General features: G+C 40.3%; 4 protein-coding genes across 4 annotated transcripts in view; 2 read left to right on the forward strand and 2 right to left on the reverse strand.

Annotated features, from left to right (window-relative positions):
- Positions 1–8,977, reverse strand: part of ttyh3a (tweety family member 3a) — a 36,091-nt gene extending 27,114 nt beyond the window's left edge. Inside the window, exons 1-4 of the mRNA XM_080724070.1 lie at positions 8,116–8,977; positions 5,194–5,363; positions 1,617–1,728; positions 879–1,099 (exon numbers count right to left, since the gene is read on the reverse strand). Coding sequence (XP_080580196.1) covers positions 879–1,099; positions 1,617–1,728; positions 5,194–5,363; positions 8,116–8,241 — 629 coding nt within the window. The 5' untranslated portion in view covers positions 8,242–8,977. The remainder of the gene's footprint in view (positions 1–878; positions 1,100–1,616; positions 1,729–5,193; positions 5,364–8,115) is intronic.
- Positions 8,978–9,907: 930 nt separating this feature from the next.
- snx8a (sorting nexin 8a) lies at positions 9,908–18,955 on the forward strand (the record flags this gene model as incomplete). Its single annotated transcript, XM_080724394.1, has 13 exons — positions 9,908–9,947; positions 10,836–10,963; positions 11,914–12,043; positions 13,564–13,754; positions 13,872–13,992; positions 15,056–15,192; positions 15,293–15,373; positions 15,460–15,620; positions 17,110–17,239; positions 17,350–17,418; positions 17,936–18,085; positions 18,454–18,603; positions 18,826–18,955. 13 exons carry the CDS (start codon positions 9,908–9,910, stop codon positions 18,904–18,906), a joined length of 1,569 nt encoding a protein of 522 aa, XP_080580520.1. The 3' UTR covers positions 18,907–18,955.
- A 2,206-nt stretch (positions 18,956–21,161) lies between these two features.
- Positions 21,162–24,325, reverse strand: nudt1 (nudix (nucleoside diphosphate linked moiety X)-type motif 1; the record flags this gene model as incomplete). Its single annotated transcript, XM_080723301.1, has 3 exons — positions 21,162–21,423; positions 22,045–22,190; positions 24,183–24,325. 3 exons carry the CDS (start codon positions 24,323–24,325, stop codon positions 21,251–21,253), a joined length of 462 nt encoding a protein of 153 aa, XP_080579427.1. The 3' UTR covers positions 21,162–21,250.
- A 470-nt stretch (positions 24,326–24,795) lies between these two features.
- On the forward strand, positions 24,796–27,207 carry mrm2 (mitochondrial rRNA methyltransferase 2; the record flags this gene model as incomplete). Its single annotated transcript, XM_080723602.1, has 2 exons — positions 24,796–25,205; positions 26,774–27,207. Exons 1-2 carry the CDS (start codon positions 24,905–24,907, stop codon positions 27,205–27,207), a joined length of 735 nt encoding a protein of 244 aa, XP_080579728.1. The 5' UTR covers positions 24,796–24,904.
- Between the last annotated feature and the right edge of the window lie 311 nt (positions 27,208–27,518).

The raw sequence follows: 27,518 nt of genomic DNA on the forward strand, positions 1-27,518 counted from the left end.
CAAAGAGGAGTAAGTAAGTAACTGTATAGGGGAGCACACACTGGACGCGGGCCGCTGCGCAGCGTCGCATCGCGCTATCGACACACGTGAAGTGCCGCGCAGTAACCCCAACTGGATGCGCTGCCCCACAGCACATCCATTTCCCCCAATAGGGAGAACCATGGGAGAACATGTTCACCGCGCGGCAACGCTGGAAAAATAGAACAGCGGCGTATCGGCGCGGCAGACGAGGTGGCAGACCCGCGGCTGTGCGCGTCTGACGCCGCCGGTGTGGGTTAGTTCATTGAAAATAACGGGGCCGTATTTTTTGACGCACCGCTTCTGCGCCGCATCCGCGTCCAGTGTGTGTTCCTCTTATGAGGGATTGTCTTGATTATTGGCCAATAATATACAATACTTCCGAACTAACAGCAGGGTATGTGTTTTGGATCAAGTGTTTAGGCCAGTGGTTCCCATAACCTTTTAGCTCATGACCCAAAAGAGAGATTAGATGTTTGGCGCGGGACACAAACCAGTGAAAATAGCACATCTACAAGCTCAAAACGCGTTGCTTCGTGCCGCATGTGAGCTTGTAGATGGGCTATTTTCACTACTTCTTAAACATTACGTTTTCTAAATTATGGAATTTCTTAGATTTTTCTTTTATTTATTATTACTTTATGAAATTACCATTAAAGAATTATTTAATTTGTTTTTTAATTCATGATTTTCTTTTTAAATGTTTTGAAATAATTAAAAACAAAATGTAGGAAACAAAAAATGAAGGGACCCATAAAAATGTGTCCGCGACCCACAAATGGGTCCCTGACTCCCCCGCCTCACTGTTTGAGAACCCCTGGTCTAGGCTACTGTGCTGTGCTTCCACTCGAGTGTCTCACCTATACCAGTCGTAGAGCTCGATCTGCACTGCCAGCTCCTCCAGGGAGATGCGGCTGTTCTCCCAGAAGGGGATCTTCCCCATCTGTCTCACCAGCTCGTCCAACTGGCCCTGGAGCTTCTGGATGATGGACACGTAATCAGTGTGCTTCTCATACTGGCCCTCCAGCTGCTGCAGGTTGCCGTCTACCGTCTGGTTCAAGGAGGACGTGCTGTCATAGACCTGCAAGATCACATCGAGTGCTTGCTTAATACCCATTCACCATGCCACTGACTGACTGGAGTTCATGCTTGGGTAAGAAAAACAAAACAAAAGAAAAGGCCAACAAATAGAGCAGGGGTCTTCAACAGGGGGTCCGGGACCCCTAGGGGGTCCTCAGAGTTACTTTTTCTCCTTTTTTATATTTAACACTTGAATCCTTGCGTCCATATCGTGAGAACTGAGCCTGAGCCAAAAATGTACAGAGTGAAAATGTCAAGTTAAGTATTGACGGTTCAAGTGGTTAAATATCTGAAAACACAAATTTACATGAATCCTAAATACACAGTGATGATTGGGCTGTCAAACACTGAAACTATGGAATCTATGAAAAGGTTGTGGGGGTCCCTGGCTCATCTCTCTCTCTCAACTAAGGGGTCCTTGGCCTGAAAACGTTGAAGACCCCTGATATAAAGGTTGAGGGGAAAATGCAGATGAATATTTCTGTCACACTTGAGTTTTATTCTGGGGAGACTCTTACCAGTTTCTGCACCCCCGTGACAGTGCGATTGGCATGGCGCAGGGAGTACGTCAGCCGATTCACTCCATCACAGGTCTCACCGTTCCCATAGAAACCGACGGCGATGCCAGCGCTGGGGGGGACACACAAAAGGAAGGGAGGAGACAGAAGGGTGGTGAGGAGGAGGGGCTGACTAAAGAGAAACACAGAGGAGACGCTAGAGAGAGAGAGAGAGCGAGACGGATACAGAGAGAGAGAGAGTGAGCACGAGAGAGGGAGTGAGGCGTGTGAACTCGGGATTAACCCTGTTCAGACCGCAGTGAACAGGCAGCATTGAACTCCGGCGGAAACCCCTCCATACAGCGCCTTAGCAACCAAGAGGAATTGGCCAGCTATGCCCCCAACCCCAAACGATGGCAGACAAAGAAAGCACTGAGACAGGACATCAGCCCTCGACCATTTATAAAGGCCTCCGATTAGAGCGGGACTCATTCTGATCATCACAGACGCACCATATAACCAGTTGGGCTTCCAGGGGCATGGCACTTAAGAGGACACTAGGACAGTCAGAAATGTTATAGTATATACTACATAAATAACCAAATCCATTGTCTAGGACTGTGCTGTTCACTCGGAACTTTGTTTCCCATTGTCTTTTATATATATATATAAAATTACATCTTTAACTAGCATATCACCTATAGACATTACACACAGTAAATCTGTCAAGCACTCCAGCATCTTTCAGACAGTTTGTTTTGATAAGAGAGGGCATAAGTTAAAAAGAAAGAAAAGAAAAGAAAAGACTAGCTTCCTGTGCTTTCAAAAACAATTTGTAGAGCATGCACCCATGCTTGGCTAACTAATGTCTCTGACACGACTCCAGCTCATTTTGCAAGCTCTTCTATTCAAGCGGCACAATCGGCTAGAGTCAGACTTGACTTTATAAGTGTCGTCCTGATAAGGTAAGCGCCTCAGGCAGAGATGGAGGAGTCCTAACTGCAACCCTCTTCACTCAGCAGCATTCAGCGAGTGAATGGGTTTGCCTGTTTCCTGAAGTACCGCTAATCTCCCTCTCACACACACTGAAGGGTGAAAAAGGTGGAATGGGGCAGGAAAAACAAATCCCGTCTTCCCTACTGGGACCAAACTGGTGGAAACCTGATCATTGTGAAGATTTGAGGCCAAAAGCAAAACACACAACATCACCGTATGCCATCAGCAGTTGGCAACATAGCCTACATTTTCGAGATTATTTCTCTTATCCCTCGAGTTTAACTAACAATATCATTAACAGTAGAGCACCTTCGTTTACCGCTCAGTTTGTGACACTTAACAAGGGATGACATCTTGTTGATTTAGAGGCTAAGTACCCCTTTGATGTCTCTTACGCACACCAATTTCACTTCAGTTCATTTTTCTAACAAAACCACATTTGCATATGTGCAAGCAGGCATGAAAGCGCACACTCACACACATGCGCACACAAGCTAACGTGCACGTACAGCCGTGCACACACACACACACACACACACACACACACACACACACACACACACACACACACACACACACACACACACACACACACACACACACACACACACACACACACACACACACACACACACACACACACACACACACACACACACACACAGCTGTAATGCAATGCTTGCACTAATCAAGTCTCTGTTTAGTGTGCTATTCTAACTGACTTAGCCACAATGTCTACTTATTGCCCCATCAGCAGAACAAGAAGAAAACAGGAAAGAACAAGACCTCAATGTAAAAAAAATAAAAACTAACCAATAAAGTAATAACAGAAGAAGTGCATCTTATACCACAGAGATAAAACTTGAGAAAAATCGTTTCCCCTTGGGGAAATTTGGAGTTGAACACCAAGTTCTCTTTTTACTGTAGATGCGTTGAACACTGAACTGAAGACTGTACTCATTACCAGATTGTCACAAGTACTAAGAAGAAATAACGTGTTTTTATACATTTTGGAATATGAAATGGTGCTGCATTATAAATGGGATATTGTGGATGTTATCTTTATATAAAATGCAAGTACCCAAGTTAAATTTAAACGCATGAGATATTAGCTGCCTACTTCTTTTGCTTCAGACAGTGCCCTTTAGCCATTCACATATAACAACAAATACTAAATAAAGAACTATTACAGCTGCATGGCTGAACAAAGGCTAGTCACTGGTAAAGTAAAGTTAGAAACAGGTGTTGGTAGGAAAACCTTAGGGAGAAATGCAGGAGGGAGACCGCTTCCTTATTTTGCATACTTCCAGTCAAACTCAAATTGGGTTGGGCCAATAATGGATTCTCAATATTTAAAATACATACAATATAGATAATACTGAGTTATAACTACTTTGTAATAATGCATTTATAAACAACGTATTTATTTACTGTATAATTAAAAAAAGGGTTTGCTTTATTTAGATAGAACAGAACAGAGACAGGAAACTGAGTGCAGAAAGGGCGAAGGACATACAATTTACACGTCTCCAGACAGAATCAACTGGGGACGATTTGAATATTGTTCGGTCAGCTAATAGTGCATGACTGCAAAGAACATTTAAATAAAAAGGGGGGGGGGGGGGGAGTATTATGACAAGAGTATGTTCACAAATTAAGGTGGTATTTCTATATGCTTTCCAGTATGCGTTTTCTTTTATTATTATTAATTTGCATTGAAGAGGAAGTCACCATAGCCTGAATTGACATTTCGTTTTACTCCAAACAAAATTTTAAAGGAGTGTGGCTAGCGATTCAGGGTCTGGAACTAGGCTAAGTCACCATAGAATTGAGTAATATTCCTAATTAAAGGCCAGTCCACAACAATGCAACTAGTCACAACTCCTTGCAACAAAACAGTTTTATGGCCAATCCACACTAATGCAACTCCTTTCAACTGCCAATGGGGATAATGGTTGCAGGTAAGGTGGTTGCATGTTCAAGGAGTTGCATTGCTGTGGACTGGCCTTTACAGTTGGTCCCTGAAATTGTACTATGATCCCAATCCCAATACACAAACTTTTACACTTAAATTATCGGCACATCACTAATGCAATTGCAAACTATACACTTGACGGTATCAATTCAACATAATATTTTTGCACTTCTTTTAATCTTGACATTTGACCATTTTGACAATCTTTTCAGGTAGCACACTGATCATTTCCCACCATCTTTTGCCTCCAGTTATTTTGTTCAGAGACACACGCACACACACACACACACACACACACACACACACACACACACACACACACACACACACACACACACACACACACACACACACACACACACACACACACACACACACACACACACACACACACACACACACACACACACACACACACACACACACACACACACACACACACACACCACCGCGGGCAAAGTAACTAAAGGAGATATTTTGACAACAAACTCCCCAAAACAAATACCATTTTGACAGGCAACAACTTCAAACTGAAGTGAAACAGCTTGAAGCAAACTATCCCGAGTGTGTTTTTGGAGGGTTTAGTACGGCTGAAGGACCTAAAACATCACAACATTCTGTGCTTACCTGCAGACAAGTGTTGCGATGATGACACACCAGGCTGTGCAGCAGCAGTCAGCGTTGGAGCGCTCCTCACCCTTGTTCTTGCGGCAGCACAGCCAGAAGGAGTAGCAGAGCAGGAACAGAAGGTCCAGCGCCAGACAGGCCAGAGCCAGCCCTCCCAGCAACAGAATGGACTGGTGGAAGTGAAACGAGAACAATGAAGCCTCATGGATGTGATGCATATGGTTCATAAAATCTGAATTGGTATAACATAACATTGAGTATGGATGATGTGGCTTCATGAAGTTCATTCATGGGCAATTTTTATGGCATGGCCGTAGGCCAAGCCATCTCTAGAACAGAGGTTTTGGTCTGTCCCCTCAAAAGTACAACAACCACACTTCATACTTCTGCTTTCTTTAAGTCATGAAACAGAAACACATTTGACCATGGATGCCTGAACTTACTGGTGGGTGTGAAAGTTGAGTCATACTTGATCTCATGTACTTTTTTTTTACACACACGCACGAGTGCACGCACACACACACCCCACTAGTTCTTATGAAGCATAATTGTTCATATGAAGTATTTACTGACTTTGTGAATGTAATTCTATTTGACGCGGCTGATTCGTGCAGCTTCGTTCACAAACTACACACAACTCAAGATTGGACAGGGCGGCAACACCGTTATTACAATGTGAAATTTGTCATACAAACATCTGTAGAAGATTAAATATACCTGTCTTTTCTTGTTATAGTAATGGCTTTGTAAAAAATGCTTCAAGCGTGTTACTGGGCAAGAACAACTAATTTGCGTACAGTATATGAATTAGGCCTTTCCTTTGTGCATACAAAGTATGGAGCCAATTTTAGATGCTGCATTTCTAATCCTCTATTCTCCAAGTTGACAACTCAAAGAAAGGAAAGCAAACGGCCTTTGACTACTTTAGAAATTTGGGGAGAAAGAAACGGTAATGAATAGTCTTCAATAGTGTAATTTGAATTGTAAGAAGCAACGCAATTTGTAGGTTCCATTGCGGCATGTGATCGTCATCTTCTCCAGAAGATGTTTCAAAGTTTGTAGCAGAGTAATAGATACACTTCATACAATATGTAGATCAGAGGAACTCATTTTATGATTCTATACACCTGAGTACACAGAGTGACACAATTGTACACGACTGTACTTCCACAGAGACATTTACAAATTCAAAATGTTACCATGTCGCACAAACTTGGTGCTTTATGTTGTACTCAGAGGGGGTTAGAAATCTTTCCAAAAAATCTTTGCCTAAACATATGCTGCTGAGTGCTGACTGTCAAACAAAACATGTCCGTCTTGCCCTACTTGCAGTCATGACTCACAATTTCCGCATTTCCAAGAAACAAACAAACAAGGAAGAAATGTATTGTGAAACAGATCACATCTATACTATAATTTTGCGAATGTCTGAGTGAGTGTCTGTCTGTCTGTCTGTCTCAGCGTTTCTCCTAAGCACCATGCAGTTAAAGTTACTTTTCATCCCTCATATACTTCGTGCACAGTGCACATCCCATAACCTACACACTGCACATCATTTCGGAGCTCATATTTTTGAAAAGGGCTAGTACTACTAACCATGGAGATCCACTTGATTGATTGATTGAGGGAATATTTGACATGCTCAGTACTCACTGTCACTGATAATAACAGGTTTACTTTAGATGCTTTACAAAAATGCCAGTCTGTTTTAAAACGCTATTTGGGGTAAAATACCCTTTTTTTGACTAGCCACAGGTTTCATTGCTCATTCTGACATTGTGCTGGGCTGCTGGCTGAAACTACACAGTAAAATCCCGATTGTTAATTTATCAGAGCGTACAAATGTTTGTACAATCTGATAAATTAACACGTCACTGAAGATTTAAAGTATAGCCAGGTCTCTTCCAGTGATGCAGGACTCTAGACTAATGTTGTAGTTGGTTGCACTGGTGTGTTTGATATTAGGTGCACCAGCATATAATGTAGGTGGATAGGTGCACCAACACATACTGTACCAGACCTGCTGAAGGCAATTACATTTTTTAGTTGCACTGGAAAGATTTTTGAGAGGATGTGCACCCAAAATGGGTACGCTCTGGAGCCCTGTGTGTGAAGACTTGGAAATTTGACACTGGCAGTTGAAAAAAAGTCGTCGTCATCACACATAAAAGACCACCATACATCCCTCTGACTCATGACTTTCCAGTCATCTTACACCTGCCTTCATGCATAATGGCCCTGCAAGTATAGGCTACTACTCCAGACAGACAGCTGTTGAATTCTTGATTTATTGCATTCCTTGAAGTCACCTCACTTCACCCCAGACAGAACACATGGGTTGGGAAGAAATAGACAATGCAACCTCTAGTGCCCATAATTATTACAGGGTCATGACGAAGGGGTCACGTGAAAGGCCCAGGGCTGCCAATTTCCCGTCATCGTACCAATAACTTCCTCCAGATGAAAAAAGTGACCTGTCATTTGCAAGAGCAGCTAAAAATCCACATTTTAGCCATAGGTGTGGCATGATTATTTGCTTACAAACTGAAAATGTACAACTATTGAGGAAATCAGCTAACCCCAAAACAGGGAGGGAGGGGACTTGTCCAACAAAGCACTAGCCAGAAGCCAGCTGGTCTGGTGTCTACATGAAGGTTGAATTCCAGGCCAGACGCAGATGATGGCAAATTGGACCAGTATTGGACCATTTAGTTACATTTGCACACTCTGTGTGAGTTCAATTATCAGTGAGGATTTGACAGTGTAAAGTAAACAGAGATCTCTGACTGTCATCATGGAGCACAAACCAGAATCGTCATTTAGATGCTCCATTAGACCTTCACTGTATGAAATATATTGTCTGCATGACATACCTTATTAGTATAGCACCACCACAACGTTATGTTAATGAACACAATTTACCTCTTGATAGGTCTGATCCTCGGGTCGAAAGTCACTGCTCGTCTGTTCGAACTTGATGTTGAAGTGAGGCAGTCTGTGGATTAGGTTCACCCACCATGGTGGGGAGTAGATGGCCACCGCTGCCATCTGTGTGCAACGGGTCTCAGTAAACAAGCGAGGTGTGAGGAGGAGGAGGAGGCTGAGTATCTAAGGACAGACAGCTGAATCCACCTCATAAAGTCTTAAAAGATTCCCCGGACTGCTTTGCTCATAACAGTTACATCCGTGCTCTGCAGTCTGCAGCAGCAGCACATCCCAAACACCCAGGCGTTGCTCAATCAATATCACTTCCTCATTCAAACGCAGTATAATAATGTCAGACCTTGCTCTTCGTACATGACTGCACGTCAACACAACCACCCAGGCACAGACAGCAGGATGTCACAGCTTCACACCTTGACAAAAAACCCGTCACCTTGCTAGCTAAACCTGCTAATTTTAAGCTTAGCAAATCCAGGAGGAAGCTAGTTTGCTATGATGAAGCGGTCAACTTGGTCCCGAGAGACCGAGTCAGACCAACCCTGGCGCAAACTGGCCTTTGTTTGGGAACAGAAACTACCGAGTGTCGGTTTGATGCAGATGTCATTGAGCAGAAACAGCAGCAGTCAGTCGGTCCTCCTCATCGGTCCACTGTTGGGTTTCTGCTCGGCTAGCATCCAGCTACGTTACGTTAGCATGTCGCTGGTTAGATCAATCCAAGTCTCTTTTGTTCCACTTTGACATATCTTCGTCCTCCGTGTGTGAGCGACACCGAATACCCGAGGGTTTGTTTACGACGACGTTGCTTTATTCCTGAAATCAGATCAATGAGAAGAGGCTTTCTCCCCTAAACACAAGCTCCTCTCTGGCTGCCACACAGATCCATCATAAACATCGTACAGATGGATTTGGAACTGAAGACCAAACTCATTTGTATTCCGTAGTACGGCGGTGTCGCTCGCTTTAAAAAAATAATAGCTTTACTCGCGCGCCATCTAGAGGCCCCTCGCAGCTCCTGCAATGGTTTTCAAACTTTCCATGTAGTCTATGGTCAAGGACCTCCAAATTGACACTTATTAGCCAGCGGACCCCCATTTCAAGACATGCCAGGGACCCCCAGGCCCCATAAGAGAAGATTTTTGCGATGCGACGCATTGTGAGCTTGAAGGTCTACTATTTTCGAGGAAAAAAGAAAAGAAAACTTGAAATGGGACGTTCTGCATAACGAGTAGGCTACTTTTACTTTTGGCAGTACTTTTATTCAAATAAACTTTGAATTCCGGACTTTTACTTGTTGTACGTTTCAAGTAAAAGTTACAAGTTGTAACAGAGTATATCTACATTGCAGTAGGCCTATTGATACGTAATTGATACTTTTAATCAACATATTTGAGTACTTTTAAATACCACCTCTGCTCATTGAAAATAGCTGATGCATCCATCCAAGGCAAGCTCATAACGCGTCGCTTCATGCCACAACAAGCTCATCCGCGACGCGCTGCGAGCTTGAGATTTGCTATTTTCGTCCAAGCGACACTGGCATACGAACGAAGTATAATTCAGGTTTAGTTAAAAAATAAATAATATAAATGAAATTCGCAATGAATACAAATCATTACAGGTAACAGAGTGCACTAGTGCACATTCAACAACACTGTTCACTAATGTTGTTGGACTTTGTCCAAGGTTCGCTACAACTTTAAGAAGTCAATTCCCCCGTTTGTTTTTTTCCTCGTTTCTTCAGGAAATCACATGGAGGTGCTGTGGCGCTCACATGACGAGCAGCACAACTATGGCAGGAGAGATCACTGAAGGTAATGTGTGTGTTTCTCCTCGAACGACAGCACTCGCTTGACTTTACTGAACTTAACTTTAGCATCATTATTGTGTTTGTCACTTGTCAGTCCTCTAAAGTGATCGTTTGTTTTGCTAGAATAATGTTTACTATATATGTTTGGAAGGAGCTGAGATGCCGCAGATGTGGTGATGTAACGAACGAAAGCCATGACAACTTTTTTTTAGGTAGCTACAGTATATCGTTGCGAATCGATCGGTCGGTCCACGTTCTACCTCAGTACCTTTTACGATTGGTTCGTGCATTCCCTCAAACGTCAAACGCCAATAATCGATGCAGTCAGACGTGGGTTGAGAGTCACCTGTTGTGATTTTCTATACGACTATAATAATGTTATATATACCGCCAATTGGGGACTGATCTATCAATTAGAATAGGACCCTAAGTGGCATAATTGCACATATTTCGATTGTACATCGTGTTATGGGACAAGTCCTTGAAATGTTGCTGCAGGACTAAGGATCACAGCTGAGGTTCTGTTATTATGTAATGAAGGCTAAGGCTGTGATTAAGTATCTGGATGATCACAGTTCAGTTGAGGTTCTGTCTTTATCAATGTCCTATATGGAATCAGGATCACAGTTGAGGTTCTTTATTTGATGTATGGTGATAAAGTATCAGGATCACAGTTGAGGTTATTCTATATTCATTTAATTTACTGTGAGTAATGTAATGGCATGTATGCATTGATGTGAGGTGGCACTCATTTGAATTTGGTGAATCATTTGATTCAATGGATATTGCTGTGGACAGTCTATATTTCAGATATATTTATGTGCTCAACTCAATTGTGTCACAGTTGGGCAAATATTGATGTTGTCTAATAGGTGGTGTTGTTCCTCTCTAGGCTCAGTTCCCTCATACTACAGGGAAGTATACGAGGCCATCCGCTGTAGGGCAGAGGAGAGAGTTCAGGTTGAGGTATTCCATCGGTTGCTGGAAAGGACAGACCTCCACAAGGCTGTTCTAAGCCAGGTGAGGAGAGTAGACCTGCAAAGTAAAAATCCATTTAACTCTGAGACAAATATAACCCTTACTGGTCCATGTTCACTCTGACAGTGAGTGCACATGAAGTTCAATATCAGAACTACAAATTGATCAATTATATTATGATATTAGGCTTTTGGTCATCTGCTTAAAGGACCACTTCACCCATTTTCAACATACTGTATCTTCATAACTGGTCCTTACTCACATTATGCTCATTATAAAAATAGACCATTTCTGTCTACATGGTCTTTGTCTCAGAGGAGAGCTGTGGACAGTTCAGGTTTTGGTCATTTCAAACAATAATGTTTTATTTACATTAAATTTAAAATATTAGCTTGGATTTGAAGATGTCACTGATTGGTAGGTTTCTGAACTGTCCACAGACCTCATCTCAGACACAGACAAAAATGTGGGCCTACATATGAAGATAAGTTGAAAATGGGTGACGTGGCAAAGTGTAAGTTGTTTTTATATGAGGCAGTATAGATAAAATGCATTTATGCTGGCACCTGTTAATGCAAGCTTTGTGAACCCTATGTGACCTGAAATGACATGGGTATTGAAAACTAGTCAACCATTATTTTGGCTTTTCCTTTAAAACATTTATCTAGAATTTCTACTACAGTATGTTGTTACTGTATGTACAGTCAAATTCTATATCATACTACGACACAGTATGTGGCTATATAAAATTGGCCAGGATTCAATGTATAACTTTGTCTATGGAGGTATGGACTATGGAAATACCTCAGAAAACGTCTAATTCAGCTGTGGCTCGTGGTCAAGTTGGATTCCCGCTTTGTGTTTGTAGAATTTTTTAGCATATCATTGTGTCCAGAATTTTTCTACTGCGGAATGCAAGCCACAGTTGAATTTAGTCCTTGGATTTAAAAAAAAATGTGACCTTTATGACATATTATGTGTTTGTTTTCCAGATTGCTGAGCATGTTGATTTCAGTGATGGATTCCTAAGCAAGTTGTCCCTCTATAAAGCACTAGCTTTGATTGCTCTTGCTCAGCAAGGGAAGCAGCCAAGTCCCAAACTGTTAGAGAACTGCATACAAGGTAGGTGGAAATGTGTACATGATAGTACTGCAGTAAATGTATTGCTTAATGAGTAGCCTTGAAACTCTTCAGTGTGTCTAAGGGCAACTTTGGCTCCCCGTAAAGTTTACTAGTGTAGGACTCAAAGGACTCAATTGTAGTTTATTGTGACATACCTGTAACCTCCTAGTTGTAATGATTTGGGGGATTAGTTGGCCTGTGTGATGTTAAAAGACTTGAGAAAGCTCTGATCAGATTGATAGTCTATAGTTTTGTGGTTGACCTATTTTTGATGAAATTTGATGCGTTAATTCTGGCTTTATATCTGTTCTCGATATTATGTTTTCTATTTAAGAGGTGTAAAATACTTTGCCCTGGCTTTGTAAAGTCCTATAACGTTTAACCTTTTACTGTGCATGTGGACCTGGGAAGGAGGATGTAGTAGTAGTAGTAATTTACATGAATCAAGTGATGCTTGCAAACAACATCTTAAGGGTAAAACATCATAAAGTCATGGACTTATCTCCACTGGGGTTCTTTCTGTAAAAAAAAAAAAGAAATGTACATATACATACATACACACACACACACACACACACACACATACGCATGAATATACCAAGATAACACGAAGCGGTCGAATGTCATAATTTTAGTATCTACAACAACGCTATTTTCAACAATAAACAATGAATCAAAAGCAGACCACTTGTCATAAAGGATTGAAATAACAAAACAGAAATGGCTCTTTTGAGAAAATAGTTTCTTCACTCAGCACAGTATATTTCTTTCACTAGTGTTGTTGTTCTTTTACCAGAACTGTAGTGGGAAAGATGAGAGGGAAGGGTTTCATGGTTTTCATCGAGGTTGCCATTATACTGGTCTGAGACTCTTGAGTTAGCTCCGTTTCAAACATACTATGATTATAAGGCCTTCTATGTTATTTCAGGTGTTGCCAATATGGCAGCTGACTGCATACTATGAAACTGGTGTGTCACGTCTGCAAGTTTACCATTTGACACAGAACGTCTCATTCTGTTCATTTTTCTCTGGAATGTGGGAGAAGTGGTAAATTGCTGATCACATGCATTTTAGCCACAACAGCAGTCTGGGCACCACTGGTTTGTACTGGCTATATAGTGACTGGATTCAGAGAAGTGATTTCAACACAACCACTACACTGTTTAGAGTTTATTGTTGGTTTCATCATAAAATCTGCTACTATAGCGGCAGAGCTATGTGAGTCTTATCAGTCTGGTCGATCTTTTTATTATTATTATATATACTGTATATATTATTTTTTTAATGAAATCAGTATGGGGAAAATCAGGACACTGTGATCTTCAACCAGTTTCAACCTCCCATCCCTATTTGGGGCATTTAATTATTGGAGAATGTTTCAAAAGCCTTTTACTTTTTTTCCCCCCCTTTTTTTCTTTCTTTTTGACCCCCCCTTTTTTTTCCAAAAATAGGAGATCAGCTTGGCCAAAAGATTTGCATCTGTCTAGGCTCTAATTAACAGTTGTTTTTGTTTTTGGTAGAGTTGCCAAAGCCCCAGCTGGGGGAGCCCAAAGACTTGTGTACATTGAGGATGCAGCCAGCTCAGGAGGATCCACTGACGGTGTCCCAGACACTGGACAAACTGCTGACCAGGGACACAGTCAAGGTAGAGCTCATCCCCGAGAAGAAAGGCCTGTTTCTCAAACACGTGGAGTACCAGATCACCAGCCAGGCAAGGGATTTAATAATAACGTGAACATGATGATGGCCTGTTTTATTGTCGTCATTTTGAACAATTTTGTCAATTTGAACAAAATTCTTTAACATGTTTTATTATTTATTTTTGTAGTATTTCAAGATCTCTGTTTACAGACGGTACAGTGACTTTGATGTCTTCCACGAGCTTTTGATTCAGAGATTTGCCTACAGAATGGTGCCTGCTCTGCCACCTAAAAGAATGTTGAAAGGAGGTACTTAACTCTTCAAGTGCTTTTATCTGCTCTTTATTTCCGTGGCCACACCTCTCTGTTGTTCTTTTTTTTTTACATTCATAACTATCCCTGTAGTAAGGAGAACATAAGAAAATCTGCGAAGTAAATCGTTACCAAGACATTTCTTCACCAATGTGTTTCTAAAGGTGTGTAATAATATGTACTAAAAGGTTGAAATTCAACTCCCGGGGGAAACCTCATAAAAAAATGATTTGTGTTTGTGTCCCATTAACTTTTACTATACAGGAAAAAATACAAAGAATAAATATGCTTTTAGTAGCATGTAAGGGGTCAAACTAGGGTTTTTTCATGATGCTGAATCCATTGCAAGCATTTGTTTTGCACAAAAAAAAAACATTCCGTGGGCTACAAATGGCCCCTACAAAACGGTGAAAAGTGATGATTCATCACTAAACCATCGTTTTGTGGGTCCGTTTTTAGCCCAAGGAATGTTTTTCATGCAAAACAAATGCTTGCAATGGATTCAGCATCATGAAAAACCCCTAGTTTGACCCCTCACATGCTACTTAAAGCATAATGTTCTCTTTTTTTTTCCTTTTCTCTATAGTAAATTAATGGGACACAAACACAAATCAGTTTTTTATGAGGTTTCCCCCGGGAGTTGAATTTCAACCTTTTAGTACATATTATTACACATTTTTAGAAACACATTGGTGAAGAAATTTCTTGGTAACGATTTACTTCGCAGATTGGTCAAATATCTTGTAAAATCCCCTTACTACTGTATCTAGTTCCTGTTAAATAAAAAGTGCTTGACTTGATGAACAGGTTTTTTGCCATTACAATACAGCGGTCACTTGTGCCTAGAAGTTAGCCTACTGTCTGAAACGATTGCAAAAGCAAATTATGATTTTTTTAAATAAATAAATAGCATTCATGTCCAATCAATTGGTGATATCTCTAGTCTAGATTGATGAAGATGTGAAACTGTCAGAATCTTATGCTGCAACATAGTGTTCAATGTTCATCCTTATCCACTGCATCAACATGTTTCAAGTTTAGCTTGTACATCTGTCTACAGTTTTGACCTCTGTCTCGGAACGAGATTTCATAGAGGGGAGGCGACGTGCTCTTTGCCGGTTCCTTAACTTGGTTGCAAGGCACCCATTCTTCTATGAAGATGAGCTAGTCAAGACTTTCCTTACCTTTAATGGCTCGGTAAGGTGGCCTTTGTTTTCTTACACTACCTGCTTTGTCTTAAAACATTGTTTTTTTGTGTGATAATTCTCGCTGTCCACTCACCACTTTCTCCAAACAGGATGTTCAGACTAAACTACGCGATGCTTACAAGAAAATGGGTGATGAATTCATGACCAACAGAATAGCGACCCAGGCAAAGGTTTGCCACATTTGCTTCACAGGAAAAGAAATGCATTATTTCCAACAAAATGTGATTGTGGGTTCAGTTTCACATGTATTTTGTAGGAGTATCTCCCGGCCGACATTCAGGCTCAGTTCTCGGCAAGCAGAGAGTTGATTCGAAATATCCACAACAGTTTCCACAAGCTGCGAGACAGGGCCGAGAGAATGGCAGAGCGCTCAAAGGAGAATGCAACTGATCTACTCATGTTTGGCAGAGAGCTCAGGTATTTTACTGTTTGCATGGAATATTTCTCTACAGTAGAATTCCCCTATTACCACACAGTAATTCTTAGGTTTCTCACTTCTGCATTCTTTCACACACTCTAAATAAAGGAGTGGTATATGCTATCAAAATATGCAAAAGATATTCCTATATAAATAAATATGTTTTTCTGTGATGGGCTAGAGATCAAGACGTGCCCTGTAAGCGATTGCCTGTTTTAGGCCAGGTTAGACCAGGCCAAGCCAGGTCAGGCCCAAAAGAGTTGCAAACCACTGATGTATACAGTACCTAATGTTCAGGGGAAAGAACAGTACTTTTTACTTTTTATTTGAACACGCAAGTAATTTGACCTGGTGAGGTTGGTACGTTTGAATAAATAAATAGAGATACAGTCAGCATCAAAATATTACAATATTTGGGGCGCCCGTTGGCCTGGTGGTCAAGGCGCATACCACATACTAGGCTATGATGCCTGCTGGCGTCGCCGGTTCGATTCCCGATCCGGACGACCTTTGCCACGTCATTCCCCAACTCTCTCCCCATTTCCTGTCAGTCTACTATCCTATCAAATAAAGGCATAAAAAGCCCCAAAACAAATCTTTAAAAAATATATATATATTACAATATTTAGATGTGAGGTTATTAATATTTAGATAAGAGATACAAATATTTAAAGATAAACGAAATAAATATTTTCAATAAAGAAATATGCTTTCGTTGCAGTCCAAGCATACCTGAGGCCAGGCCAGACTAGCTATAAATAGACAAACATTATGAGTACTTTATGAGACCCTAACAGGTCTATTTGGTTCCATTTGTACCCTCTCTGATTTAAATGAATTAATTATTTTACTGTGCAGTGGTACACAGAGGTTCTTGTGGTGGAGCTCACATAGAAGTCCTGTTCTACAGCAGTGGTGAACCAACTTCTTCAGCAATTATGTTTTGCAAGTGATTGCCAAAGACTTTCATAGCGCATAGCTTTTTTCCAGGACAAACTACATTCATATACAAATCAACATACAGTATGATTATCTTCAAATTAAAATTAAAAATTGAAAAAGTTAAACTAAAAGTACATTTTCATTGCTTAAGTTGGCACATCACGTCATTGCACCACGTCATTGCATTGCATTGTAATGCAACCCAGAGTTGGTGCACCACTGTTCCACACCAGTGATTCTCAGACATTTTAAATTCAAGGACCCCCAGTCTGATATGCATTTGGCCATGGACCTCATTTATAAAATATTATCTCTAGGACGTGGGTACCCAATTTAAACATCTAAAAAATCCTGTAATAATTTAACTCTTGACATTGTTCAAATGGAATCAAATGGACCTGTATACTCTGAGTTACAGAAGGGTCCATTTGGTTCCTAACTATCAATCATTTAGATGGGTACCCCCTGGAACCCCCTCAAGGACATTTCCCACACTCTGTGAGGTAGTGTCACAGACTGTTGCTGTAATAATCCATGATGTTGCAGCACGTTGGGTTCAGATGCCTCGTCCATTCCTTCCCTGTCGTCTGCACCGTGCTCCTGGGGTACACTGCGTCAGTCTTTGAAAGGCCTGTCTGTGGAGTTCGCTTTGCTATCTGACAAAGCTGCCCAACAGGTACAAAGCATGATCCTTATACCTGTCACCTACTCTACTCTACCATAGCCCCCTTTCTGGAGCTGTTGCTGAGACTGAAAGTTGTTTTTTCCTAATATCCTTCCTTACAGGGCAGAAGGGAAGAAGATGATGTTGTGGAAAAACTGAATCTTTTCCTGGATCTTCTTCAGTCATACAGAGTGAGTGGCTGTTACTTTGTTGATGTTTTGATCCTTCATGCAGATGTGGTAAAAGAAAACACAAGGAATACACATAGAAAATAGACTTATCATAGGCTAGCTCAGTGGCCTTGTGCTTCCTGTACGATGCAATGCCAAAAGATAAGTGACATTCATTCAGTCATCAGTTCACAGAATTGAAGTGGCTCTTGCAAGCAGGTAAAATAATGTTCTGGTACTTGCTGTGACATCTGGGTAGTTCAAAACACAAACATTACACCCATATCTTGATCTTACCGGCATTTAGGACAATTCCCAAGTTAGCGGTCATATTCAGCAATCAAGTCACTTTATTTAGACCAGATTGATGAATCGGGCCCATTGTATTTGATAATTAATAATTGATTACAATTTGTATCTGTACAAATGGAACCACTGTAATTTCACCCTCAAATCTATTCGCGAAAATCTCTTGAGTTTGAGCATTTTCCCATGGCTACAGACAGTATGACTGTGAAGCGTGTTGGTGTTTTCCTAGGATCTGTGTGAGCGGCATGAGAAGGGGGTGCTTCATGAACACCAGAGAGCTCTGCAGAAGTACAGTGTGATGAAGAGGCAGATGATGAGCGCTACGGTGCAGCCCAAGGAACAGGTGTCTGTGGAACAGCTGGAGTCTCGCATCGTCCAGGTTGGAGTTTTATCATAATTTAGCAAGGCCAGTAATTAAATTAAAAAGTAAAAACAAATTGTTAAATTTGGATAAATGAATCTAAAATCCCAGAGAATTACATAAATAGTGTTGCAATGTGCTAAATCAAAACAATGTTGGTATTATAAAGTTAGATACTTTCTTCCTTTGTGGCTGCACTTTCTATGATGATGACTGTGTTGCTGTAAAGATAAATTATATTTAGTAGTGTGACAAATGTTGTATGACAAAAAATGTTGACAATGTTTTCAGTTGAAAGTCTTTGTCAGATGACATGGTCAATCATACTTAAATTAGGTTAAAGGCTGTGTTCATGAAAATCTGTTTTATTCCCCCTTCTTTTATAGCAAGAGAACGCAATTCAGACCATGGAATTAAGAAACTACTTTTCTCTCTTCTGCCTTCACCAAGAGACACAGCTTATCTTCACGTACCTCCCTATCACATCTCATATTCTGGGGGCCTTTGTCAACTCTCAGGTCCAAGGGCACAGAGAGGTGAGACATAATTTGAACATAAATATCATTTTTTACAGAACATTTAAAGCTTTATGATATATAGCAGAAAATGAATGCATGAACATATTGTGAATTTGTAGGTTAGTGCAGACTTATTTGAAAACATACACATAAATCTAAGGTTGACCTTTCGGTTGTGGTCCGACTGAGCTTTCTTACATGTTACCTGTGGTAGTACCTGAATCTCTGTTCTTTGTCCAGATGGGTGAAGTGTGGAATGATCTTCAGCCAAAGCTTGGGTGTCTCTTTGGTGGTAGTAACGGCATGAAACCTCCCTACTGAAGCTCAAGTGAATATCGGATGCAAGAAAGGAAACCCCACTCCCCCTCCCCACCTCGTGACAGTGATGATGACACATACTGACAAGTATTCTGCTCTCTGAGCTACAGGAAAATGTAGAATGCAGAAAATACATTCACAAAATTGCCTTTTTAGTATGACAGGATTATTGTGAATGTAGATGATCTGTCACTAATGGTGCTTGTAGTTTGTTTATATCACTGGGTTTGCTCAAGAGCCACACTAAATGGAAGGGATATTGCATAAAGGATATTCAGTTGTGAACATTCTGTTGGATCTAGTTTTTGAACATCCAATACTCATGTCTGCAGAAGTGAAGGAGAAGAACAGCATATTTGTGGGCTTAACTAATATCTTGAACCATGTTCATATAGCTGAAATGCTGTCAGAGGAACTGAAGATCCAGTATTTTATTAAGGGATTGATACTCTTTACGTATCACGTAGGTTTTTCAAACCTGTTATGAAGGCATTCTAGGAATTATTTCTGAATAACTGTAGACCAGTATATTTTTGATACAGATGTTTTTTTCTCTTTTTTTCCTTTAAAAGAAATAAATATAGGGACATTTTTATATATTTTGTGGAAAACTGCTATTCTTCTAACTAATGCAACTTTGGTTACTCTTTTATGTTTTTACAGTCTGTGTTAGGACATTCCCTGACTTTACTTTCTAGTAAAATTCATCAAGATTATTTCATGAACTGTTAAAAAATATCTATATATATATGGTGAGAGAGATATTCCATTACAACTGGCAGAGGGGATTTGAGAATAATTAAAATAAGATGTCTTTATGTTGGTTTTATGGCAGTAATAACACTAATAACTATTGATTTTTTAGTACCAAAGACAACAATGCCAACTGAATCATAATTTGTGCAATGAAATGTACTACATCACTTACCGATTGTGATGCAACTGAATTTGACAGAAAATATTTTCTGCTATTTTACAGATGTCTCTTTTTGAGTCTAATAATGCTCAACTTTATACAGTATGTGACCATTTCAGAGGGTTACCTGACTGGTATTGCACATTTCTTTTGTAGATGCATTATTGGACATTGGTAGAGAAAAAAAGACAAGACATATTGTAACAGAAGCCAGATTCACAGTTAGGTAGAAAGCAATATATATATATATTTTTTTCATTTAGAGGAAACTGATGTCAGAGAGGGGGGATGTGCTACACAGGGCACCCGCCAGTATTCATCCTGGGACGTAATTATGTATAATTGTATGTATACAGGCATCTATACAGTCACCTGCTGGCATGCCACTAATGTACATGGGTTGACATTAAATTGCTCACAGAAAATAGCTGATCTACAAGTTCACAACACACTTGAGTGCGACGCATTGTCAGCTGGTAGCTGCTATTTTCGGCGAGACGCGAGACCCTGGCGTATAACTATAAATCAGGCTTTTTTTGTACTCTCAATGAAATTACGCCTAATTTATACTTCACACCGGTGCTGCTTGCCGAAAAGAACAGATTTTTACGTGACTGTTGGCTTAAAGAGCAGTTATTTTTTACAAGCGAAGCCATCATATGTTGGCTTATGAAGTACTGTAATTAAGCTTTAATAAGCTAAACTGTAAGAGAAACTAGTAATAATTCTGTTGAAAATGTCTATGATTTTATTAGAGTTAAAACACTGATCATCAAACATGTAAGGGGTGGCATCAAAAGATATGTAAATTGAATAATTTGTTGAATAGAGATGCAGGGGCAACAAAACACCTTGATGCTTAGTGGACATTGTGTGTCTCCACAAAATATTTTATTGACATATGTAATATATAACAAATTTCCTTTGCAAAACATTTGGATTCAAGTACATAAGATGTGCACACATTCAAACACAGTAGGGGTGTACAATAGGAATCCCATTAAATTGTCTCCTGTATTGTAAATATGGTTTTAATAAACAATGCTTTTTTAAAACCTGTTTGTTAAATCAGCCATGTTGAAAAAATAAAAACAAACAAATATTTTGTGGCCTTCATTTTGAATAATGCAAGGTAGGACGTAATATATCAAAACGCTTTCAGTTTTGGGTCAACCAACATTGATTGCATTAAGAAAGAAACTACACAAAAAAATGTGCACAATTTCCAAGAACCAAAGTTATACAACATTTTATATTTATACATCATGGTAAACACAAGGCTCTGATAAGACTGCAGGGCTTGGTTACCTCTTCCTGTAAAAAACTTACAAGGAATAGCGAGCTGATGGATTTCTTCAGTATGTTCTTAGTTTTGTTTGTTTTTGTCTCCATTGTGAATAACAACAGTTCATCAGACCTTAGTGTGATCATTCATAGCTCCTCCACTTCCTCCAGTGTGTGGCTGAGCATCAAGTCATGACCCTGGAACTTGAAATACCCACTAAATTTCTTCTTCTCGAGCATGAGTGGAAACCAGAGTTCGTCGTCGACCCACATTTGATTGAAAGGTATTTTGTCACACTCAAACCACTGGGGCTTCATCTCTACAAACAAACAGAAGAGAAATTAGTTGACCTCAGAGGTGTTTATGAAGAATCCCTTCACCATCTTCATTTATATCGTAATGAAAACACAGATCTTTTTACTCTACACGTATCTACTATGTTTATTGTTTACCTGATCTAAATCATTCGTGGTGGAAGTAACCTTAACCACTCAACCCTATACTTCGTTGACAGTCGTCTATACTAAGTCCTTTTCCCTACCCCAAATATATTAAGATCGTTTAATTTTGGGGAATGTTCACCCCTCAATTGTAATGCTAGGTTTCAAGTGTTTTTCAGGCAATATATCTATATTATGATGTGATATGAGACAAGATATACAGTAGTATCGGATTTAGGATATCGTAACATATTGTAAAATTGTAACATAAGGCAAGTGTTGTCTTTCCCAGGTTTTACAGGCTGCATTATAGTAAAGTGATGTCATTTTAGCTAACTTGACTGTTATAGCTGTTCTATTATTTGCCTTGATTGATTAGATTGATGATATTGCCCAGACCTATGTGCATGGAGACATTTACAATGCAGTTAAGTTTTCTTTTACACACACATTGTGGTCTCTAATTCAATTGGTCTTTTGTGGTGTATTGGAACTCATACCATCGGATTCAACTGGCTCGCCGTTGTAGCTATCAGCTCTGAAAACATGGACATCAAGCAGCTCCTTTTCCCCAACAAATTCAAATTTTATATTTCCGATCTTCTCAAGAACATCTACCGTGAGACCACTTTCCTCAAGTAGTTCCCTGTGAATGGAGATAAGTGATCAACATTACAGTGGACCCCAGAACAAAGGAAAATCACATGACATTGATGTTGTTTTTCCAGATTAAATTATGTATTTCGGATATAGAGTTCAACCTACTCATTCTACATGCTGCCCCTTGGTAATGTCAGTCAGTGTTATGAAGATGATAGAAAGTAAAACATTGTATACCGGTATATCTTGAATCAAATCAACAGATGGATAACAAACAAAGAAGATAAAATACTAATGACCAGCAAAGAACTGGCTCATCACACTCCACATTTAACAATTTCAATTACCCTATGTGCACTTGTGCAGTTTGCTCAAAAGGGTCTATCAAAAGTATATATATATTTTTTTTTAATCATTGATCCATTCCCAAACCCCTCATTTGACCAAATCAGATTAAAGCAATTACCAAAACAGCTCGAAAAACTGATCCCACGAATGGGTACTTTTGAAATTAACTACGGAAATTCACCCTACAACACCTCAAAGAACAATATGCCAACTCATTCAAACCAGAAAATTGGAATGCACTATTTCCTCTAGATGCGTACTGATTGATTACTTAATAGCATTAAAGTGCAATATAAGCCTATCACTGATTGGCTTCCCTACTCATCTCTGCTCACATGATGCAGCAGGGCTCTGAATAAGAGCCAGAAATAGAACCTATTTCCAACCAATGAAAGTGCAAATTATGTATTACATTTTCCCTTACACTACACAGTACTATACTTTATCACACGAGTATCATTTCAGTAGTCCTGGCCTTTGGCCTGATTTGTGTTTAACACAGGGGTCTTCAATGTTTTCAGGCCAAGGACCCCTTAGTTGAGAGAGAGATGAAGCAGGGACCCCCACAACCTTTTCATAGATTCCATATTTCATCGTTTGACAGCACAATCATCAGTGTATTTTGGATTCATGTAATATGAGTCCTCAGCTATTTAACCACTTGAACCGTCAATACTTACTAAATTTGCCCTTTCACACTGTACTTTGTCTGCTCTTTTTCCCCTCTACACCAAACCTCTTTACCGAAAATTGCCGATACAAGCTCATCTGCAATGTTTGGCTAAAGTTCTCAGAATATGGATGCTAGGGTTCAAGTGGTTAATATAAAAAAGGCGACTTACAAGGCGAAAACAAATATTCTACCACACAAAGATTTGGAGGACCCCCTGTAGTAACCTTCGTTTAGCAAAATGCGCAACCAAGACAGGTTGCAGTGCATTATCAGGATGGCGAGCTGGGTCATTGGGTGCACAGATGTCAGCCATAAGGATGAGCGCATCCTCAGTGACCCTACTCACCCTCTCCATCAGTGGTTCTCAACCTGTGGGTCGGGGGCCCCCAGGGGGGTCACCACATGATTTTGGTGGGTGACAGTTAAGTGACAATTTAAGGACCATTAAAGCATCAAAAGTAATAAACTATACCTCAAAACCTGGTCAAACATTGACCAAATGAATAACTGAATATAAGAAACAAATGTTGATTTACAGCTTGATTTTGACAATATGTAACTGTTGATATGAGTCAAACAAAATGTAATGCCCCAACTCTTACATTCCAAGTGCAAGTCCAAGTTCAAATATGATTCTTTTGGGAACCACTGCTCTACATAACAGGTTCAAGGCATCATCTCAAAGAAGCAAAAGAAAATAACAGCCAGGTTAGACAAGCAATTTGTTCAGCTATTGTACAAAAGGAGAGGTAACCAATGTACAATCTCGTGGTAATGTGATCAGGTTTATTTATGTCTTTGTTTGTTTATTGAAGGGAATCTTAAACCGGTTCAGTCGAACAATTTCTAGACTTATTTTGGTAAAGCCCTTCTACTTCCACTTGATGTCCGTATGTGTTGCGCATGAGCGCAGATGTGCCGCCAAATGCACACTTAAAGTGCTATGTAGGCTATAAATTCAAGAAACAATTATCAAAATATTTAGCATAAACATTAGTGGTGGTCAACTTCACTTACCGCCTTGCAGCCTCCTCAATTGACTCTCCTGGTTGAACTTTGCCTCCAAAGCCATTCCATTTTCCTACTCCAAAACCTCTCTTTTTCATGCCCAACAACACTCTCCCCGGTTGGACCACCAGCACCAGAGTTAGCAGCTTCATCGCACCTATACGTGGAACGTGGGTAAAGTGATGAATTGTAAAATATTATAACATTGATATCCAACATTACATGAATATTCCGAAACATTCGCTTACTATTGAACTGATGAAAACAATTCCAAAGTGCTGGTTCAATCCCCCAGCGAGACCAGGGCGAGACGCTATGACACCAGCGTTCACACACAGTCACAGCACAGCAGCCTCATGTGAGAGCCACAAGTCATAAGATGCACTGATTTGCAAACAATGTGGATGGGTCTGCTCGCAACGCCCACCACACGATCTACGAGACGAGTCCCGTCCTTTGTTCTAAAGATCAGCGAACATGCGTTACTTTGAAATGTGCTCGGCCTGGAACCGTCCAAATGTGAGGTAGGAACGAATTTCAGACGCTTTATTTTAACACGGGGAAGTTCGGGGCAACGTACAGCACACACACAACACAAGAGCAAAGACAATTTAGCTTTATGCTTCCAGTGTTGATGAGTGTACATGCATGGACATAATACGAATTAAACGCATGTTGCGATTGACACTGATGAAAGATTATGTAAATATGTCATTATATAACCGCGAATAATGTGGCGTCCATCCGTGCAGAAGAGATATCTGCACACCACGCTGTGTCTCGTGAAAAAGATTCCACACAACTTGAAAGGCAAGAGCACGTCTGATCAGCGCTGGCTGACGCGGCAGCTCAACGACCCCTTTGTCAAGGCGTCCCATGTCCACAATTTCCGATGCAGGAGCGCCTTCAAGCTGCTGGAGATAGATGACCAGTTCAAGATCTTAAGACCCGGGCACAGCGTCCTGGACTGCGGCGCTGCGCCAGGGGCATGGAGTCAGATAGCAGCTCAGAGGGTCAACTCGGCAGGGACAAGTGAGTGACCACCAGAATAATGTCCCTTTTCAAGTTTTCAAATGTATAAAAAATCTTTTGAAAATAGATCTACAATCTCCTATAGTGAAGTAAAAGTAAATATTTGGATCAGAGATGTTATGGAGTAGATGTACAAGTATTGGAAATTACTCAAGTTTGATTGATTGAAGACTTTATTGGAGTTTGCATAGGAAACGTTTCATGACAGGACAGTTCCAGTGAACTGTCAGTCCAATGTCAACTAAAAGGATTCCTCCTCAAAAAAGCTTTTGGGTTTGTTTCAATTGGGGTACTTTTTTAACTCGTATAACGTAGAATGACAGTAAAATAAAAAAAATAAAGTACTAATACCGCAAAATTGTACATATGTACTTAGTTACTTTACACCACTGATAAACTGTTTAGTTTAGTACAGAAGAACCCAAACAAACAGAATATTGGCAGATAGTAGACTCAACCTTTTCAGGCCTGACCCCCCCAAAGGTTTTGTTGATTACTTTTGATGTAGTAATGGTCTTTTCTTTTCTGTCTTTCTTTTTTATTGAGGTATTCAAAGTCTTTAAATTGTCACTTCACTGTCACCTGGGTACGACTCCCCCTCCCCAATCATGTGCACAGCCACAGGATGAGAACCACTGAGTTGGTGTACACAGTCAAATCATCAGTGTTACTTTAAAATTGCACCCCCTGGTCCCATGTGGACAGTCCCTCTCTCTGATTTTAGCCAGGTGGGATATTATGTGCTTTTAGGCACTTGTGAACTAGTAGGTGTCCTACCCAACACCATGTTACATTTAACATTTCCCATTGGAAGAGTAGGTATGGAGGCCACCTATTGTATTAAAATACTCTACTGATTGGTTAAAATAATGTTTTATTCATTAAAATAAGTTCCGGGTTGCAGCTTAATTTCTGATAATATAGAAATGGAACAAACTGTTGGTTCATTGTGCACTCTTTCATTTTGTGCTAATTGATCCAACAAGTTCCATTTCTGATCTATCCTCTACTATACTTTATCTTCTACTCTAGTGGTTCTCACTCCCCAAATAATTTTGGGGGGTCTCCAGATGATTACCTTAATGTGCAGCATTGTTTTCTCACTCAACAGTAAACAAACCAAAATAATGTTTTAAGTGTATAGAGGGTATCTACACATTTCTAAAGTGACAATTTAAGGACTTTTTAATACCTCTAAAAAGACAAATTAAACATTGGCCAAATTGTCAAACATTAGTGGCAGAAATTGTGAAAATAGTCGATCTACATGCTCACAACGCCTCGCAACGCAAGGCGTTGTGAGCATGTAGATCTGCTATTTTCACAATAGAACCATGTTATACAAAATGTAATGCCTCAACTCTTTGTGCTCGTCAGGGTGGGGGGCTCCCCAGTTAAAATATGATGATTTTGGGGGTCGCGGCTTGAAAAGGTTGAGAACCACTGTTCTACTCCATTTATAACTTATACATTGATAAATTAACATTGAGGATTTTCTTGTGTATAGCAAGCAAAATGAAGCCACAGCTAACATTTTGGTCACTGTATTGCTTTCTTCTCCCCCTTAGATCCAAAGTTGCCTTGTGGTGCAGTTGTTGGGGTGGACATCCTCCTACACATTGCACCCCTGGATGGTGTCCACTTCCTGTCCAATCATGACATCACTGACCCTGTCACACATGCCAAGCTAATGGAACTTCTTCCTAATGGCCGAGCACATGTCATCCTGAGTGACATGGCACCTAACGCCAGCGGTTTCAGAGAGCTGGACCATGAGAAACTCATCTATATGTGTCTGTCTTTGATCGACTTGGCTGAAAGAATCTTGCACCCCAGAGGCTCCCTGGTTTGTAAATACTGGGACGGGGCTCTTGCACACACACTCAGAGATAAACTGTGTCATGTTTTCAGCAGCGTGAGGACATTGAAGCCAAAAGCCAGCAGAAAGGACTCTGCAGAGCTGTATTTCCTTGCTAGAATGTACAAAACCCAAATAAAATGACTGTACATTTACTACTTTTCGTATTGTTCTTCTGGGGTTTGTGCCTTGACTTTGGATAAAAAACTCAGCTCTAGGCAAAAACATAGCAGTGGAGCCTTTTGGCTTTTGTACAATGTTGATATCACCTCAAAATTCTTAACTTACAACTGTCCCAACAGACAAGTCATCCGATATATCCTGAGGGCAATGAAAATATTCTGTTGAAAAAAGAAGGGGGAAAAAAAGGCCAGCAGATGGCACTCTTTAGGCATCAGTAAGACAGCTCTGAAGCTATAGGCAAATCAGTATGGCCTGGTTCAATGAGAAGGTTA

Source organism: Nannobrachium achirus, assembly GCF_963921795.1.
Source record: "Nannobrachium achirus genome assembly, chromosome: 4".
In the NCBI taxonomy this organism is placed as follows: domain Eukaryota; kingdom Metazoa; phylum Chordata; class Actinopteri; order Myctophiformes; family Myctophidae; genus Nannobrachium; species Nannobrachium achirus.